Source organism: Micromesistius poutassou (genome assembly GCF_964030765.1).
Source record: "Micromesistius poutassou genome assembly, chromosome: 2".
NCBI classification, from domain to species: Eukaryota; Metazoa; Chordata; class Actinopteri; order Gadiformes; family Gadidae; genus Micromesistius; species Micromesistius poutassou.
The window spans coordinates 21,948,242-21,966,100 of NC_140272.1; the positions used below are offsets into that span (position 1 = coordinate 21,948,242).

The 17,859-nt window shown below is 44.2% G+C and overlaps 1 protein-coding gene across 1 annotated transcript; it reads left to right on the plus strand.

The window, feature by feature from the left end:
• The first annotated feature begins 278 nt into the window (after window positions 1-278).
• Window positions 279-8,698, plus strand: ccdc3b (coiled-coil domain containing 3b). The gene is made up of 3 exons (XM_084464878.1): window positions 279-945; window positions 4,755-4,929; window positions 7,285-8,698. Exons 1-3 carry the CDS (start codon window positions 587-589, stop codon window positions 7,576-7,578), a joined length of 828 nt encoding a protein of 275 aa, XP_084321004.1. The 5' UTR covers window positions 279-586; the 3' UTR covers window positions 7,579-8,698.
• Window positions 8,699-17,859: the final 9,161 nt, after the last annotated feature.

Genomic DNA, 17,859 nt, shown 5'->3' on the forward strand with positions numbered 1-17,859 from the left:
GTGTGTGTGTGTGTGTGTGTGTGTGTGTGTGTGTGTGTGTGTGTGTGTGTGTGTGTGTGTGTGTGTGTGTGTGTGTGTGTGTGAGAGAGAGAGAGAGAGAGAGAGAGAGAGAGAGAGTGAATATATTTTATTGCCACGAGGGGGCGTCAAATGCCTTCATTTTTAATTGCTAATCCGAAATCAGTATCATGTATTTTACTTTCTAAAGGGATCAGAGTGACTGAACTCATTTCAGACATCACCTAAATGCTCCCCGATAGCACGGCGGTGTTTGGGGAGACTTTAACTCTCACAAAATATGAAAAATGTGTCGGAAACGCGAGGGGATGATTAGATGCTGTAATCAGACCCACTACGGTCGCACAGTGAGTTTAAAGTTTTAAAGTGGACTGGAGGAAGACAAAGGGACCCGTTTTACATGCCGTTGTGTTTCTGTTCACATTTATTTCCATTTTTTCTTCTATTTAAATCAGCGCTATTGGATAGAAACCCCGCGGGTCGCCGGACGGTTGCAGAACCTTTACGCATCGTTCCCAACCGTGCAGCAGACTTTCCTTCGTGTGTTAAAGCCATATGATCACTGAAGATGTGGATCATTTTAACGTTTATCTTAGCAGTGGTGCACGTGGAGGTGGGCCTGGGCTGTCAGCTGCCCGGGGACTGGCGACCCCAGACCGAGGCGTGCCGCGCTGAGCTCGCGGAGATCATCGTGTTCGCCAAGGTGCTCGCGCTGCACCAGGAGTCGTACAGCGTGTACAACTCCCTGCCCTGGAGGCACGACCCGGACCTGTTCTACACCGCCGAGGTGGAGCTGCTCTGCGACCAGGCCTGGGGTAGCATGCTGGAGGTGCCGGCCGGGTCCCGGCTCAACATCACCGGCCTGGGCTACTTCCAATGCTTCACCTACAGCGTCACAGAGAACAACTCCTATTATTTCTTCCTAAGGTAAGAGACAAAACCGACAAAGCTTTGCCCTGCATTCGATGGCCACATTTTGAAATATTGAAATGTTGAAATATACTTATATATTGTAATATGTTTCTTGAGGCTGATGGATGATTAATACATGCATCTCAATCTGCCCAACGTTAGGCTTCAACCTCATCCTATTGGTAAACGAACAGGCCTTCATGTGGAATGTGCAATGCTGGGTACAGTTCGAATCAGAGTGTTGCAAACTAGTTAGGACGCAAACTTTTCGTCCTAACTAAACGTCTGCTGAAACTGCTGAAACACCTTCGTTCATTTATTTCCATCAAGCTGATAGTCCGATTGTTTGCACTGCAACTCCATGTCACTAAACATCTGGCTGCCATGAGTGTTGGATAGTGTAGGAACTTATTTGCCCATGTTTTGCAATGTGTGTGCGTGCGTGCGTGTGCGTGTGCGTGTGTGTGTGTGTGTGTGTGTGTGTGTGTGTGTGTGTGTGTCCTGTGGTAGAATTGTATAGGCCTAACCCTAAATAATATGAACCCCATTTGGGGAAGCGAGAGCTTCTTGATGATAGCAATAGCAGTGATGAGGGATGAAAGGGTTCTTATAAACTGTGACCTTCTCTCACACTATAGCCTATCCACTAAAATAGAATTTGTGAACTCCGCAGCAAATTTGTATCGTTTAATCGTAGATCGATTTGGTACCCGGGAGGCAAGGGATCGTTGTTACACACAAACGCAAAAGCATATTTTTGTTTCAATATGCATTTGTTCTTGTGTGGCACCGGACCGAGCTCTTACCATAGGACAGCGCCGGGGCTGCGTCCCGGCCTGCATGATTACAGAGCAAGTCCGAACTCCAGTAGTGTTAGCCTGATGATGGCTTTTGATGTGATGGCCTGTTCCTCCTCCCTCTTACATGCATCAGAGTCCTCTGCTACAAACTCATCAGAACCCATAGAACCTATATCTCTGCCGGTCGGCATGGGTAACCCTCCAATAAGGGCTCAGGGTTGACATCCAGAGGCCCTCCTTCACCATGGAGGTCCTCTTTCAGTTCCATAATGGGACGTGAACAATGGCCAGGAACATTTGGAGGATGCAGTGAATTCTCAGACAGACACGTATTCACAATTCACACAAGTGTGAATGATGAAGGACGTCAGCGAGAGGTTTTGGTCATGGTTTTATGACCAAGCGTACCATGCTAGGTATGGTGTGATGATCTCAGTACGAGGGAGGACGGTGTAGGGTTTCAGGGAGTTTCACTCCCAGCCAAAAGACTTGTGGGTTTGACCCCTAAAGTTCACAAAGTAAGCCTGTATGCATCCTTGGTACGCCAGCTTCTCCATGAGATTTATCTCCACTGTGGTTACAAGTGTACTACGGTCATTTAGGACAGACAATGCAAACTCAACGGCAAGCGACGCGATGAATCTAGAAGGCAGGGTCAACTTCAATCAACCAGTCCATGAAAACGTTCAATCTTTTTTGCTTGCTTTTTTGTTTTCAGTCAGCAAGACAAAGTCCAAGTGAGTCAAAAGGAAAAACAGCGATAAGTCTGAAAAAATAAACACTTTGCGTGTTTTATTGTTTTCATTTGCAACACTGAGAATAAGGTCTTGGATCAAAAAATGTTTAATCATTCGCTCTGTAATCTCCAGTGAGTTCCATTTCCTGCGATTAAAATATCCCCAAAAACATCTTCCCAGACCAAAATAACCGTCCCCAATCAATCACTGATAAAAACAACCCTGAGCCAGCGTTGGTCAGACTGAAGCATGGAGAAAAATGCATGTCGGGGTCTCCCAGCGGACCGAGAAGGAGACGTGTACTTAGTCTGCTGCCTCCTAGTCTGTCATTTACTCCCATGGGATTAAGACCAGTGTCAGGAGGTGAGGCCCGCTAGAAAGACAAACATCAGCTTTAACTTATAGTTAAAACTTAACTTATAGTGTTTATCAATGTGGCATGGAGATATTTTCAAAATACCACAAGTGGTTTCTGTATTATATGAAAGGGTTACCATTTTCTCTGTTGAGGAATGGGAGACTGTGTGCTACATCTGTGTTGGGAGTGTACCATGGTTGTGGGATTCATGTAGTCTTGTGTGTGAGATGCTGTTGAAGGAGTTCATGAGTCTTGTTATATCCAGATCACACTGCACCCACTTTTGGGATGCACAACTCTTCGGGATGCACAAAGTCACAGCCTATCTGAGTTGCGAGGTCTAGAAATTTGATTTGTATTATGAGAAGCCCCACAAGCCAAAACAACACAATTTGGGATTATACAAACATGGAAAACTTAGAAGGTGTGTTTGTATACTTCAAGTATAGTAAATCAAGTGTACAAACATTCAGCCTGTGCATGTGCAAACACACGTTAGCCCTGCACTCATTTACACACACGTACTACACACTAGGGCTGCTTGATTATGGAAAAAATCATAATCACGATTATTTTGGTCAATATTGAAATCTCGATTATTCAAACAATTATTTTTGAGTTTGAAAACATGATGAGTTTATTCATAATTTCTCTCCAAAAAAAACACTTTGTAAATGAGAACTTTGAAATTTCCCCTTAAAAAAATACACAAAACTGTCAAATAGAAAATAAAGTCCAGATATGAATCCAGCTGTTCTGAAATTTGAAAAAATGATAATAATAAAAATAAAATCGTTTCAACTCGATTATATTAGTTTGGTGATCGTTTCACTCTGAAATCGAAATCGCGATCAAAATTTGATTAATCGCCCAGCCCTACTACACACAAATGCACACACACACACAGACACACACATGTACACGCACATGCACGCACGCACGCACGCACACACACACAGGCTTGAGAGTCCCAGAGTGATGATGGACTGGACAGGGATAGTCAAGCTTTTGATGGACCACAAGGGACACTAGATGGGATCCAGATGGATGGGAGCCATGTTGCTTCGGAGACTTCCTCTGCTACTCCCTCCATAGTGCAGGAGAAGATGTGTACCATGCGGGGCCCATTCACATGAAGGGCTCTGCCTTAAGCCGCGTTCACACCCAAAGCGACGGGGCGGCGTGACTCCATACAAAGTCAACGTATGGACGCGTTCTAGGCGCCTGTCGCCTGGAACACGTCTATATGTTGACTATGTTGACTCCGTCTATATGTTGACTTATTCAACATAAAGACTTATGTATTTTGGTGTCGCTTTTGGTGTGAACGCGCCATTACCCTCATCCAATGGGTATGAAGCTTCTAAATAAGGAGTATGTATTATCTCACTACTTGCTCTGCGTTGGTTGCACTTCTTACATAGATTGCTTAAACTTGTTGTGTTCAACCTTCACCTAGATAAATGCCCCCAATAAACAAATATCACTCTTTTTATCTTTACTCTTGACTGAATCATATTTTTAAGGAAAATAATCTTGAAAAAAGGCATCGTTTAAACCACACACTGAAATTCAGATTCGTTATGTTACACAATATGGAGAGGTAATTTTTGATTCCAAGCAAAATAAAGTCACTAATTGAGATTAATTCCGTCATGTGCTGAAGAAATACACACATTTGTGCAACACGCCAATGATTTCAACACATTGTTGAACCAGACCGAATGGGCCCCTAGAGGCAGAACCACTAAACGATGGTTCATAACGGTTCAAACGTTTACTACTACTCAGTTGAAGTATATGTACTGTGTGTTTCTCCCAAGCACTGTGTGTTACTCCTTGCCTGCATTTTATGTACGTATCTATGCAATCACATGCAATCACTCGCAATCCAACAACCTCCACAACTACCTGCCAATCCCCCACCAGGATGGACGAGAACTACAGCATCCTCCCTCATGGAGTCAACTTCCAGGACCCCATATTCCCCGACACGGCCGAGAGCCACCACATGTTCTCCAGCCTCTTCCAGTTCTCCAACTGCACGGCCGGGACGCAGGTCCACACCTACACCCCTGAGTGGGAGGCGCAGGAGGACAGCAGGGTAAGGAGCGCAATGGTTCATTTGAACCGCTAAAGTTGACCGTTTCACATTCAGACCATGAAGTAGCACTATCTCGGTACAACTCGGCATTGACTGATCGCTCCGTCTTCCACTTTGTCGCTGATTATTTGGAATAGAAAACAATCCCAAATAAATCAGGCTCTCACTTGGAAAAGAATAAAAATGTGGTTCAGTTTTCCATTAACGACCCTCTCTTTGCTGGGGTCTCTGATTACACTCAGAGCCGTCTGAGCTGACCCAGACAGCTGGTTCGTGTCATGTTTAGGGTTCTCCTGAACTAAAGAAAAACACATTGGTTTTTACTTCCACTACCCAAGAACGGATAATAGACTTGACATCAACCTTTGCCCGATCGCCTCATGCAGCGCCCAATGCTTGGAGTATGAAGTTGGTGAAACCTGCCAGTGCTGTAGAGAGATTCAACCACCAGCTCTGTTGACTAGAAACAGGCCTTAAAAGCTTGTTCCTTACAAAGCTTGTTCCTTGGCTCAGTAAAAAAGAAATCCCACCAGCAACCAACGATTAAACACAACTTTATGGCAACAGTTTAGTTGGGAAATGTCCTTATGGGAAATAAAGTTTATTTAATGTGTGCAGCGTTGGAACAGGGGAATTGATGATGTGTGATAGCATGAAAGGTGGAGTACAGCAACATCCTATCAGCCATCTTATAACAAACTGTCAATAATTATGATGCATGCAGTGAACATATTTGGCTCTTCCCAATGCTCAGCGTTTTGTAATGACTGGCATGCTGTACAGATTAAGAGTTAGCAGACTCTGGTGAACAGTTGTAGTGCAGAGAAACATCTGCCTCCTCTTATGAAGTCCCTTATGAACCAGAAATTGGTTCAGCATCCTGCAAAGGATGGACAGGTTTTCCAAAATGTCCTTGATTTCTTTACGACATTTGGGATTGATTATGGATTATAGACATGAACAGGAATGGAAAAATAAAAAGGGTTGTCCGGTACAACGTCCTAGTCCTGCACTGCTTTCCTTGCCTTCATGATGAGTTGTTGAAGTTAAGTTTAGTTTAAGAACATTAATAAGATAAGATAAGCTAAGATAATAACTTTATTTCATCCCATACGTGAGAATTGTATGGGATGTAATTCCAGGTAAGCCTTCCATTCCAACAAAAGTATTGGTAATGGTTTGATTCATTTAGATTGCTGCTTTCCAGTGTTACCACAGAAAAAAACAAAGCTTTATGAAGTATGGTGCTGCTTTTTTGAGGCAGGTTAATGCTGTATTTTCTAACAGCATCTCAAGCTCCGTCTCTGGGCTTTCCCAAGGCCAATTATCCAAGTATTTGTCCACACAGGAGCTTAGACGGAAAAATACATCAGGGTAGACATGGATTGGAACCATCTGTAGATTGACTCCCCCGTTTGAATGAAATTGAAACCTGTGCCCCAAAGAACACCCAGCTTTCTGTAGCGGGTTTCGTGCTAACAAACAGGAATTCTCCTTTTGGAAATAGCCTGCCTCACGAGTGACGTGTGATCACTTACACAGAGGTAAGACTTTATAAGTTGTAGATTGCTCACTCACAGAGGTCCTTGTGGCATAAGTAATAACATGTACGATAAAGCGTACAAAAAATGTATTTTACATTTCCTCAAACCCCATCCCACAGTTATACGAGTCAAATGTACTGCCGTGATTCTATCTGGGCCACGAGGAACTACTGGGCTCGGAGAAGTAAATCTACACCCAACAGAGAGGCAAAGAACAGAGATGCATTGAGAACCACCTGGCCTTTTCCACATAGGAGAGCAGGGCACCAACATATTGTAGACTCAAGAAATGTCTTCTTTCTTTTCCTGTGCATCAATACAGGCTGCACTATTTTAAACTAGGAAATAAATATTGTAATTGAGTTCGATTTGGGTTGAGTTCCGAACACCCAAAATGTTCTGACTCTTGCCTTTAACTTCAGATTAGCTTCCATGCTGTAGCGACAGTGAGAAAAAAAAAAAAAAGTATCTTGGATTCAGTTGTTCCTAGCATGGGGAATAGGGTTAGGTTTAGGTTTGGGCTGTTATGATTGGTCGTCAGCCCAAAATAACATTCCGTCAGTGTATGTATAGTGATCTGGTATATGCCAGTATATGTCATCCTTGCTGATGATTAATGAACAAGCTTTTGCATGATTAATGAAAATAAAAAAAGGGCAACAGATTGTACAAGCACTCACTTCATATGACCTGATTATGCGCCAAAGTTAATTCAATATTTACATCGGTCCAATGTGACTTAACCCTCTGCATGACTCAAAACGCCTCGATTTAGATTCAGTCACAAGTCATGGCTCTTTCTCCTGGGCAGCTGCTCTGCTCGGCGGTGCAGAAGGCCCTGTTTGAGGAGGAGGAGGAGGTGAGGACCCTCTCCCTGAAGGTCAGGACCCTGGAGAAGGCCAACGGACACCTGAGGGAGAAGGTGAAGACGCTGAAGAGGCTGCTGCGGCAGGCCCGGCAAGAGACCGGCGCCAAGGAGCGGCAGACCCACAGCCTCAAGCAGCTGTACCAAGCAGAGCCCCAGGCCCACCCGGACCAGGACACCCGCCAGGACCAGGGGAGCCCCCGGCTCAAGAAGGGCCTCACCAAGACCATAAGGGACTGAAGTACCACACACACACTCTTTGTTATCGCTGGTTCTTATCAACCCCTGGGCGGTGGGCTGTCTTTCACAGAGCATCTTAAACATGAAGGAGGGACATTTAGGGACCGAGTTTGTTTTGTAATATAAGGCTGAGCAATGTCCATGCATTCAGTAAGATGAATAAGTTGCTGCCATTGGTTTTGACTTTGTGAGGCTCTGATACGGGGAGTGAATCGCTCTGTTGGTCCTCCAGTGCACTACTTTTATATTCTTATGCTTTTGTTGCTGTCGCTTATATTCATATCATTTCATAGTAAGATTATCTAAAGCAAAATATGACTTCATTTGATTTTATCTCATTATACACGTTATAAACAAACAAAAATACTTAAACATTTCTTAACGGATTGAGCTTGAGGCTGATGGATTGGCTGAAGGATGTCCTTATTGCATTGGAATATCATTTATTTCTTTTTTCTGTGCTGGACACATGTATGTTATGTTGTGTTAGCATTTATACAAATTGACTATATGTTTGATTTGGGGGGATCAAAATCCACACTTATTTTCTGTAAGATGTGATGCACTGTGGTAACGGTGGGCGTTAGGTCGTGATCTGGACGTGCCACTCTGCATCAAGAGACACCATACATGGGTGAAGATCCATGCCTCAGGGACCAGCTTCAATCACAACAGAGTCCTGTTATGGTCCAGTAATGTTCTCACGCTCCCTATAGTTGAACCATCATTAATTTAATCCATTACTATTTAATTTACAGTGGTTAAGATTTGTTCAAAGTATGTGTGGGGACAACGATGTTCATCAATATATGTTCATACGTAATCCTTCTGGAGTTACAATCGACCATCCATCCACCCTGGCCTTGGTGGGCCAGCTACTGTACATAGTGCGTCTCCAGTGATCAGGGTTTCACTCGTTGAGGTTACTCTGTGTTACTGTACATAGTGCGTATCCAGTGATCAGGGTTTCACTCGTTGAGGTTACTCTGTGTTACTGTACATAGTGCGTATCCAGTGATCAGGGTTTCACTCGCTGAGGTTACTCTGTGTTACTGTACATAGTGCGTATCCAGTGATCAGGGTTTCACTCGCTGAGGTTACTCTGTGTTCTTTTTTTAAAAGTCGGATTGAATGTTGGATTTTTTTGTTATTAAAATATGGTGCTGAGCACTCAAATACAATACTGTCCATTGTTTGATTAGTCAAAAAATATCTTTTTTATTTTATTTATTATTATTTGGATGCAAATACAACTAATGAAAAAAATCATCTGGTTCGCTTTTGAGATGGCTAGTGTGTTAGTTTGTATAAATGGATATAAATTGCACTACAATTGTAATTTATAAGGTGATTTCTAAGGTGCCATTATGCTGTTCTAAGCATAACGGCACCTTAGAAATTAGATCGATTGAATCTATTGAATCAAACCAATTAAGAAAATGCATCTTACTTCTTTCCTCTAATTAGTCATTCCATCAGAGAGCCATTTTAGGAAGTGGACATTGAGGACCAGAGGACGCCCACTCCGTACCACCTCGCTCGCTTAGTTCCTACTTCTAGCTTCCTGCAGAGGGACGGCCTGGCGGCCACCATGACTCCATCGGTTTAGGATAAACGTGTTCAGACTACAGGACTCTGAGGTGCCAGAGGATTCCACTACATGTGTACTGCATGTCCCAATGCCGCTGATTTCTGATTCAGAATTGAAATCGAGCTAAAAAGACCAAACGTCAGTGAACTTCTTGCGGTGTGTGGCAGAGTGATAACACAACGTTCACGCTCGGTGCTTTGTTCTCATGGAAGTCCGGTGAACACCGGACAGGGAAAGTCATGATTTGTGATGAAACATGTTTTCTTGAAGCTACATCATCATTGAGGCTGACATTCTTCTAAATCAAAGTTGAACAGAATACTAAGAAATCTATGCCAAACAGGTGCAAATTCAAAAATAACTATTATATTTTAACCTTTTTCTCTCAAAGTTTTGTAAAAAAATAACCTTTTTTTTTTTGGGCTTTTTTTATGCATTTGGCCAGACGGTTTGCGCAGGCCATTTTTGAATGTCAAATAAACTTTTCAGACGGGCTTTAATGCAATCTCCATGAGAAAACACAGCCTAAGCTCTTCCATGTGTTGCCATGTATCATAAACGAGAAGAGTAAGAGCAAAGGATGAGGTGCGCGGCAAACGAAGAATGGCCTTGGAAACATCCACGCTACAAGAGAAAAGGCTTCTCCATAACCAACGTTTATACGGCCATAAAAGAGTCTTGAGTCTTGATAGAAAGTGTTTAAACTAATCTCCCCCTCTGAGGTTGTATTCATCAGACTCGCCTGCAGCCATCTGTCTAAATCTCGGGGAGGAGGCGGGCCAAGGATGATATACACACAATGCTTCGCTCACGTAAACCTTTGCGCGCAACAAATGTGCTAAACAGATGTGACGCTCCCTTCCAGGGGATGTGGGCTAATAGGAGCTACGCTTTATTGGTCTCCCCTGTGCTCTGTGTTTCCTTTACCGTTGCATTGGTGACCAATGCCGTACCGTGTGATGATCACAGGGACGTCAGCGTGGCCGCTTGTTGTCCAGCGCCGTCTCCTGGCCGATCCCTCGGGGCCCATATGTCACACATGCAGTCGTTTGTCCGATTATAGGTTAATGTTCCTTGCCGTCGAAAGTCATGGGAACGAAGGAAGCCAAACGTACCTACGCGTCAGGCACCAGCTTTTCCAGCCCGCTTCGGATCTGTGATCTGTTGGCAATTAGTGGCGCGTCGAGAGCCAAGACGTTTTCAGCAAAGCCCGGGAGCTTTGCTCTCTGTGTTTTTAATTAGTCATCCTATAATGTAGACGTACAATGGAGACGTGGATCTGAGCCGGCGCTTGGCATGGCCCAATCCGTTTCCCAACCTCTTTCAAATACGCTTGGAAAGCAGGCTGCTTGGAAGAGTTAATTTTTTAATTTTAGGATTAATGTAAGATATGCATAATTATATATGCTGGTCTGCAACTTCCTCATTATCAGAACTATGTGAATAGTCACCTGATACCTGAGGCGTCGACGCATTGGATGCAATACAGAACCTAGTGAAGCACATTATGTAAGAAGTGTGAGAATAAGGTGCGAGAGACTTACAAGGCAGCGTATACAGCGAACCAGTCCACGGCCACCACCACTCCCAACTACCAAACCAGTTCACTATGAAACATTTCCGACCACGTTCCTGAGGCGAAACAGGGATTCAAGTGTCACTGTGCCGGACCAGATGTGCCGCGGTGCCACGTCTGATTAGTTTTCCATCAGTCTGTGTGTCTGCTCCAATCAGTTTGACTGATGAGTTCCGCAACCCCCACCCCAACCAAAGACTGTTGGCGAACAACACTGATCATAATACCATACCCCTGCTCTCGGCCCGCGTGTGGCGGTCTGGGACCTCAAAGGGGGAACTACATCATGTTGGCTGGGCGCAGGGGTCCGGTTCAAGAGTCCTGCTTTATACGCTGTAATAAAGTGGTGGCTGCTTTGTAATTGCAATAGCACTGAACATGGCCAGCTGCTGTGGCGCTCACAGTGGCGCCCCGCTAAATAAACTACATGCAAGTGTTTTTGCGATTGGGATTTCAACTCAGACAAAAAAACAATGCTGATGCTCGCAGTCACTGACAGTGGCTGCAGATCATAAGTCTAGATTCAAAATATCCAAATCGCACAAGTGAACAAATGTCTTATCCGGATAGTGTTTCATCGGGGGATATTCCGTTCTGTTGTTTCACTAATGCCACTCCAACTAACTCTGTGTGATGCTGTGACAGAGCTACAACTGGGTTTTCCCCAATCGGACCTTCTGAATAAACGGTTGTTTCTCTCACTAACTTTGTTGTGTCCACAGAAAAAAACAGCAAGAATGTGATGGCATGTGTTTGCAGTTAGCGCTGCAGCATTTTGTTGTTTTTTCCTGCTGTCGGTTGCACTCAGCAGCCGACTTGTATTTAGCGGTGCCATATTTTCCATGCAGGATGTTTACAGTGCAGTGCCGTGATTGTTCAGAGGTTTGGGGTCTCCTTACACATACATGTACTGCATACAACATGCATAGCATGTACTAACATTTTAAATGAAGCATAGGTGAGAATGGAACATCCAACTCACTGTACAACAATGTTGTTTTAAGACAAATGCAAAGTTATGTTTGTCATTTCTTTTAATGCTCCAACACATGCCCACACACACACATACGCACACACACACACACACACACACATGCACAGACACGCACGCACACACACACACACACACACACACACACACGGTCATACACACACATGCACACGTACATACACATGCAAATGTCTGATTGATGTGTGTTTATTTGTTGCGTACATTTTGGAGGACAGCTGTGTATCTGGAATGGAATGATGTGATGTGTTTAGTGAACCTCTCCTCTCCTCCAGGGGGAGAGGGGCTGTGTCTCCTCCAGGGGACAGGGAGGGGGCTGCGAGAGGGGCTGTGGACCTCTCCTCTCCTCCAGGGGACTCAGGGTGAGAGGGGCTGTGGACAGGGTGGTCAGGATGGAGCTGGCCGATGAGGTTACGCTGGAGGTGTGGCTGTGGTGGAGAACCTGATTGGACTCAGGATATGGAAAAGCTTTCATTTGTGCATGTGGCCGCAGCGGAGCCGGACGTATGGTGAGAGGACTGCAGTATGAAAATATACTGACGCGTAGGCACGCACACACACACACACACACACACACACACTGCTGTGATTCAGAGACACAGAGACATACACTTGCACACCTGCACATACACACACAATTACACACGTAATGCACAATACACATATTTTTCAAATTACCAAGATTCTTTCCCGCTCTATGTAAAATGAGTTTATGTTTTTTATTGAATGCCAGATAATCCTTTGCCAGCTATTTTCTTGGGACCAAAAAAGGGAAAAACAGACAAAAATCATCAGTGAGGGAGGTTGTTCCCATTGGAAATATCCAGTGTTCCTGACTCCTCCAGCGAGGGTGGGATTAAATTATTTCATGCGCCAAACCAGGGTGGGTGGGGGGGAGCGGCACCATGCATGGTGACAAGACACACACGCGCACACACACACACACACACACACACACACACACACACACACACACACACACACACACCCACAGAGAAAGGTTCTTTGCTTTGGATCACCTCATTTTATTGACATGTTGTTGAGGCCACAGGAGGTAGAACGACGTGTCTGGAAACAGGAGAGCATTTGAACTCTTGTCGTGTTACATGGGAAGCAGATGAACTACCAAGAGGTTTATCAATAAAGCACTATATGTATAAAAGCAGTACGTGTACATCCAGTCCTGGGGTAGAAATACCACTATGCTTCAATTAATAATTAATATTGCACAAGCACCCCAATGAATCCATGTAATCCATAAACTTTTTTAATATGCTACTCATACAAAGGATTTTTCCTCATCCATGTGTCATTCTTTGTATCTGTGAATACAGTACAATACAGTACATAGTGAATACAGTACAATACAGTACATTGTGAATACAGTACAATACAGTACATAGTGAATACAGTACAATACAGTACATTCAGTGGATACAGTACAATACAGTACATACAGTGAATACAGTACAATACAGTACATACAGGGTCTCCAGTTCTTTGAATGATAACTTCTGGAAGACAGATCAACGTGTTCCCTGTCAGACCGACAGTTAAAGGACAATTCTGGTATTTTGAACATTGAGCCCCCTTTCTGGGCTGTCTAGGATGAAGGATTGCTCGTTGGCCAGAAACGGAAAAGGGGGGCTGTTTGCATTTGGTTGTCTTTTCGTTCTCCGTCTCAACAGTAGGGCTAGAACCAAACGAAAAGACTACAACCAAACGTAAACAGCCCCCCTCTCCGTTTCCGGTCAACAAGCAACGAGTCTTCCAACAAAAATCAATGGGATTTAATAAATGTGATAAATGTGCAGTAAAACACGACAGAAAGTGTATTTCGCTACGATACTTGATTTGGAACATCAACCAACACCACTCGGTGAGTTTCACATTTCTGAAAACGAACGTTTAGGGTTGTTTTAAGGACAGGTTTGTGAATGCCCTATAGCCAGCCATTCTGAAGCAGGCAGGGGCGATTCAAAATGAGCCAAATACCCGAGACAGGACCAATAGTCCAAATTTCGGTGTCAACCACTCTATCTCATCCTAGACGACACAGATAGGGCGCTCAATGTTCAAAATACCGGAATTGTCCTTTAAGCAACGCCTCTCATTTATATGCTGCAGATATTTTCAAGAACCGAAACGGCCCTCAGGGATTGATAAAGCCCTTATCTTATCTTAGTGAGGAGGAGGTTGGAGCAGACTGTCTCTGGCGTCTCCCAGAACTCACCATGTTGAGATGCTAACTGGACTGGGAGCAGACCTCTGAGACCAGTGGCCTGTGGTGAACATAGCTCAGCACTATTCCAACACCGTCATTCATGGTTCAAGATTGACATTCATGCATACATTTATTTATTCTTTGCAATCCTATGAGATTTTCATTTGCATGAAGTCAAAATTGAGATTTTATTTTTCTGAATATATTTTCTTCTTTCATTCCTTTCTTGATCCTGTATTTTGTTTTGAAATATATGAATCTTTGTGTTTTATTGAGTCAGGTCGGGCTGGACACTGACTGACAGCTGGACGCAAGTATGTTTTCTTCCACTAATAAATCATTTTCCAACACAGATGTGTGAAGAAAAAGTGTGACATGTGAAAATACACAGAGAGCTCTCTGTTTCCCCAGCTCTGATTGACAGGTCTGATTGACAGCACAGACCTGAAGGCAGACGGACTCCACGGTATCCACATGGAGTAAGGCTCATGGTGATCGACACACGAGACGTGAGCCATATATCTGCTGGATGCATTTCATTACGAAACCGACTGATATGTGGATAGGGTAACCTTGAATTACTTCTTCCTCCCAATGCAGATTTCACATTTGATTTGATCCCAAATGATGTCTTGGTGGATTCAGGTGGATATATTCCCATTCTTTGGCTTCTCTTTGTAGTCTGTAAACTTGTGGACCTATCTGGAAACTACAGGCCGGCAGCGGCAGTTAAATCATTGTAATATGTAGACTGCAGTGGTTGATATCGGTGCATGAGTATATCAACTTGCTTTGCCATTTTCCACAAGAAAACATTGTGTGTCTTTGAACTCGCAAAGGGTTTGTCTTCCTTCACCGTGCTACAAGAAGTACCAAAGTACACAAACACACACACAGACGGAACACCATCTTACATGTTACGCTGGCGGTCTAAACTAGATGGACACACGTTTTGAGAGGAAAACTTTGTTAAAACATGCTTTTTATTTTCCTTCCCCTGTGGCGGGGGGGGGGGTAGGAACGTGAGTGTTGCTGTGATGTTCTTTAGGTGCTGGGAGGCTCAAGCCCCCAGTTGATGGTTTCCACCCTGGCTCCGGCTCCACGTCCCCGCCGCTCCGCCGTGCCCCCCCCCCCCCCCCCCCCCCCTCCCCTGAACCCTATAATCACACCATGTTATGCTGGATGTGTCCCGTGCCCCTCGGTCGACCGCATCGTTTCTACCCTGTCCGCTGCGCCCCTGGTGAGGTAGACCACAGAGAGAGAGAGAGAGAGAGAGAGAGAGAGAGAGAGAGAGAGAGAGAGAGGCTCCCCGAGTAACGCATCCCTTCCTGGTCTATTCTAGAAGATGTTCTATTACCGCTACTTAGATACAAAGGTAAAACTCATTGGAAACGTGACTTCAGGTGGAGAAGACTCTGGGGAAGTCCTTCGCTCTTTGTATTCAACACATTGTTGAGTGTTTTGTGTACCGCTGTTGTGTCTTTCAGCACTAACGCACTCATCAAGAGCACTTGAAGAACCCTTGCATTTCTGCACGTCCAAACGCTGATGGAAATGTGGTCTGTGCGGCACTTCAGGTTTGCAGTAGCTCTAGTATTTGTTTGTATATTGATGCTTTGATTGTTCAACTGCGCTTGCACTCGCTTTGGATTAATAAAAGCTTCTACTAAACACATTAAATGATAACCATTATAAGGTGAAGCTGTTCCACAATGGTCGTCTCTATTAATACGATGTGTGTGCGGTGACTGCATGTACTGGACTGGCAGCCGTTAACAGCAGCGCGGAGCGGAGTTGTCCAGAACCAGACCTGAGCTGGAATGGATTAGGCAGCAGCTGGATGCGAGGAATGTTCTGAACATGGAGAGTCCTGTCATCATCATGTGACCACTGCCAGCTGACACCCGACCACAGGACCTACCAGGTGTAGCTTCGCCCCCGGTATGGGGACGGCGCTCGCGAGAGAGAGATCAGTCGGACACACAGTGCATAGACATGACATTTAATGTGTACACTTCACCAATGCTTTACTTACAGTTCAGTTCCAAGCACACGTTTTGTGGGTCTCACTACTGAGCCGTCGTCAACATCCCATAATCCACAAGGTCATCTGTACAGTCTGAGCTGGAGCCATATGCGGCCTTCACAAAAATAGCAATGTCATCACAGTACAAATATCTTCATTCGTACAATATCACCTTTCGATGGCTAAAGGTACTTTTCCGAACAAAGCGGCTGGTAAGAGAGAAAAGCAAAACGCGGTCAAAGTGGAGGAGAGATGAGTTCCTGAACAAGCCGTGGTTCATATCAAGACCGTTCCCTCAGAATAACAACTGTACGCTGTGTGCAAAAGAAAACAACCGCTAGGAACAATTTAATTATGATGTTCTCCTATAAAAGGAGGACTTTGGTGGTTTTGACCACCAACTCCCGATGACCCTGCTGCCAGTCAACAGGCTGGGGAATATAAATGCTCATTTCCCTTTAAGCTTGTAAGGTCCTGGTGTGATTGGGTAGTGAAGCGAAATTTGATGTATTTAATTTTTACATGATGCTTCATGTGTCCAAGCAATAGAGCAATCATCGTATTTAAAAATAAATAAACAATGTAAACATATCCAAAGGGACAGGTTTTTGTACTGCACACACATACACACATGCGCACGCGCACACACACACACACACACACACACACCAAAGATTGCACTTTGAACTTATTGGAAACCTCAATACATTTGCAAATCAGCTGCAAAGCAACTAGTACAGTCCCTGTTAAGAGGAGCAAACCGCGGCAGTCGTAAGCAGCACTTCAACAACTGAAACTAAACATCTTCAAAAACCGTAACACACCAGTCCACCATCTTGATTCACGAGTGTATCTCGAGTGTATCTCACGATAATCAATAAAAAAACAAAACATCTTTGGAGTCTTCTCAAAAGCTTGCAGACGCACACTGCTGAGTAATTATGTTTTTGTTTGGGTTGTTTTGTATCCACGTGGTTCATAACACAATGAAATGTTAAGTGTATGAGTTGACGACCGCTACCACTTTGAGACATCAGCGCATTCCTAACATAAAACCAACCGTACCACACACACAGACCACTGAAAACACATGCACTCACACACACACACACACACACACACTCACACACACACACACACACACACACACACACACACACACACACACACACAGAAGACAGAAATGGAATGATATTGTGACGCGATGGGATCTACATTTACATTGTTTTATCCGTGTTCACTGGGCATTAGATGAAGGAGGCGTAGTTGACTATAGAACAGATCAGGTACTGTAGAGGGTGGGTGGAAAGAAATGATCTTTAGGTCTGTAGTTTGGTTGGAGTTGAGTTGTAATTTAGTGTCCAGGGGCCACAGAAATGTGAGTGGTAAACAGTAACACTGTACCTTACACTGCAGAATGGTTGTGTCTCACTGTACGTGAACACTTTGTGTTGAGTTGTGAATAGGTCATGAAAGGAGCATTTTTAATAACATGGGACTTCAGTTCAGAGTGGATTATTTCAACGAAGCCTCTGGTATTCTGTCGTTTTCTTTCTGCTTTAACAAGACGTGGAAACATGGGGCAAAATAGGTTCAACCCCCAAACCTCATGAAACCACAACAATGGCCGCCTATTTACACCGGTCTCCATGCAACAACATTTGTAGGTGATAACGTCCCTTACACTTAATCGTAAACAAAGAAAAGTGTAAGTCTTATGTATATATATATCTGAAAAAAAAAAAAGAAGGACGTAATTCAGCAAGAAGAGCTGCGTGGTTTAGAAGCTACCAGTGAACAAATCTGGCCAACTTGTCTATCCTGAAGGCACGGTGACGAGAGAGCCCCCTGTGTG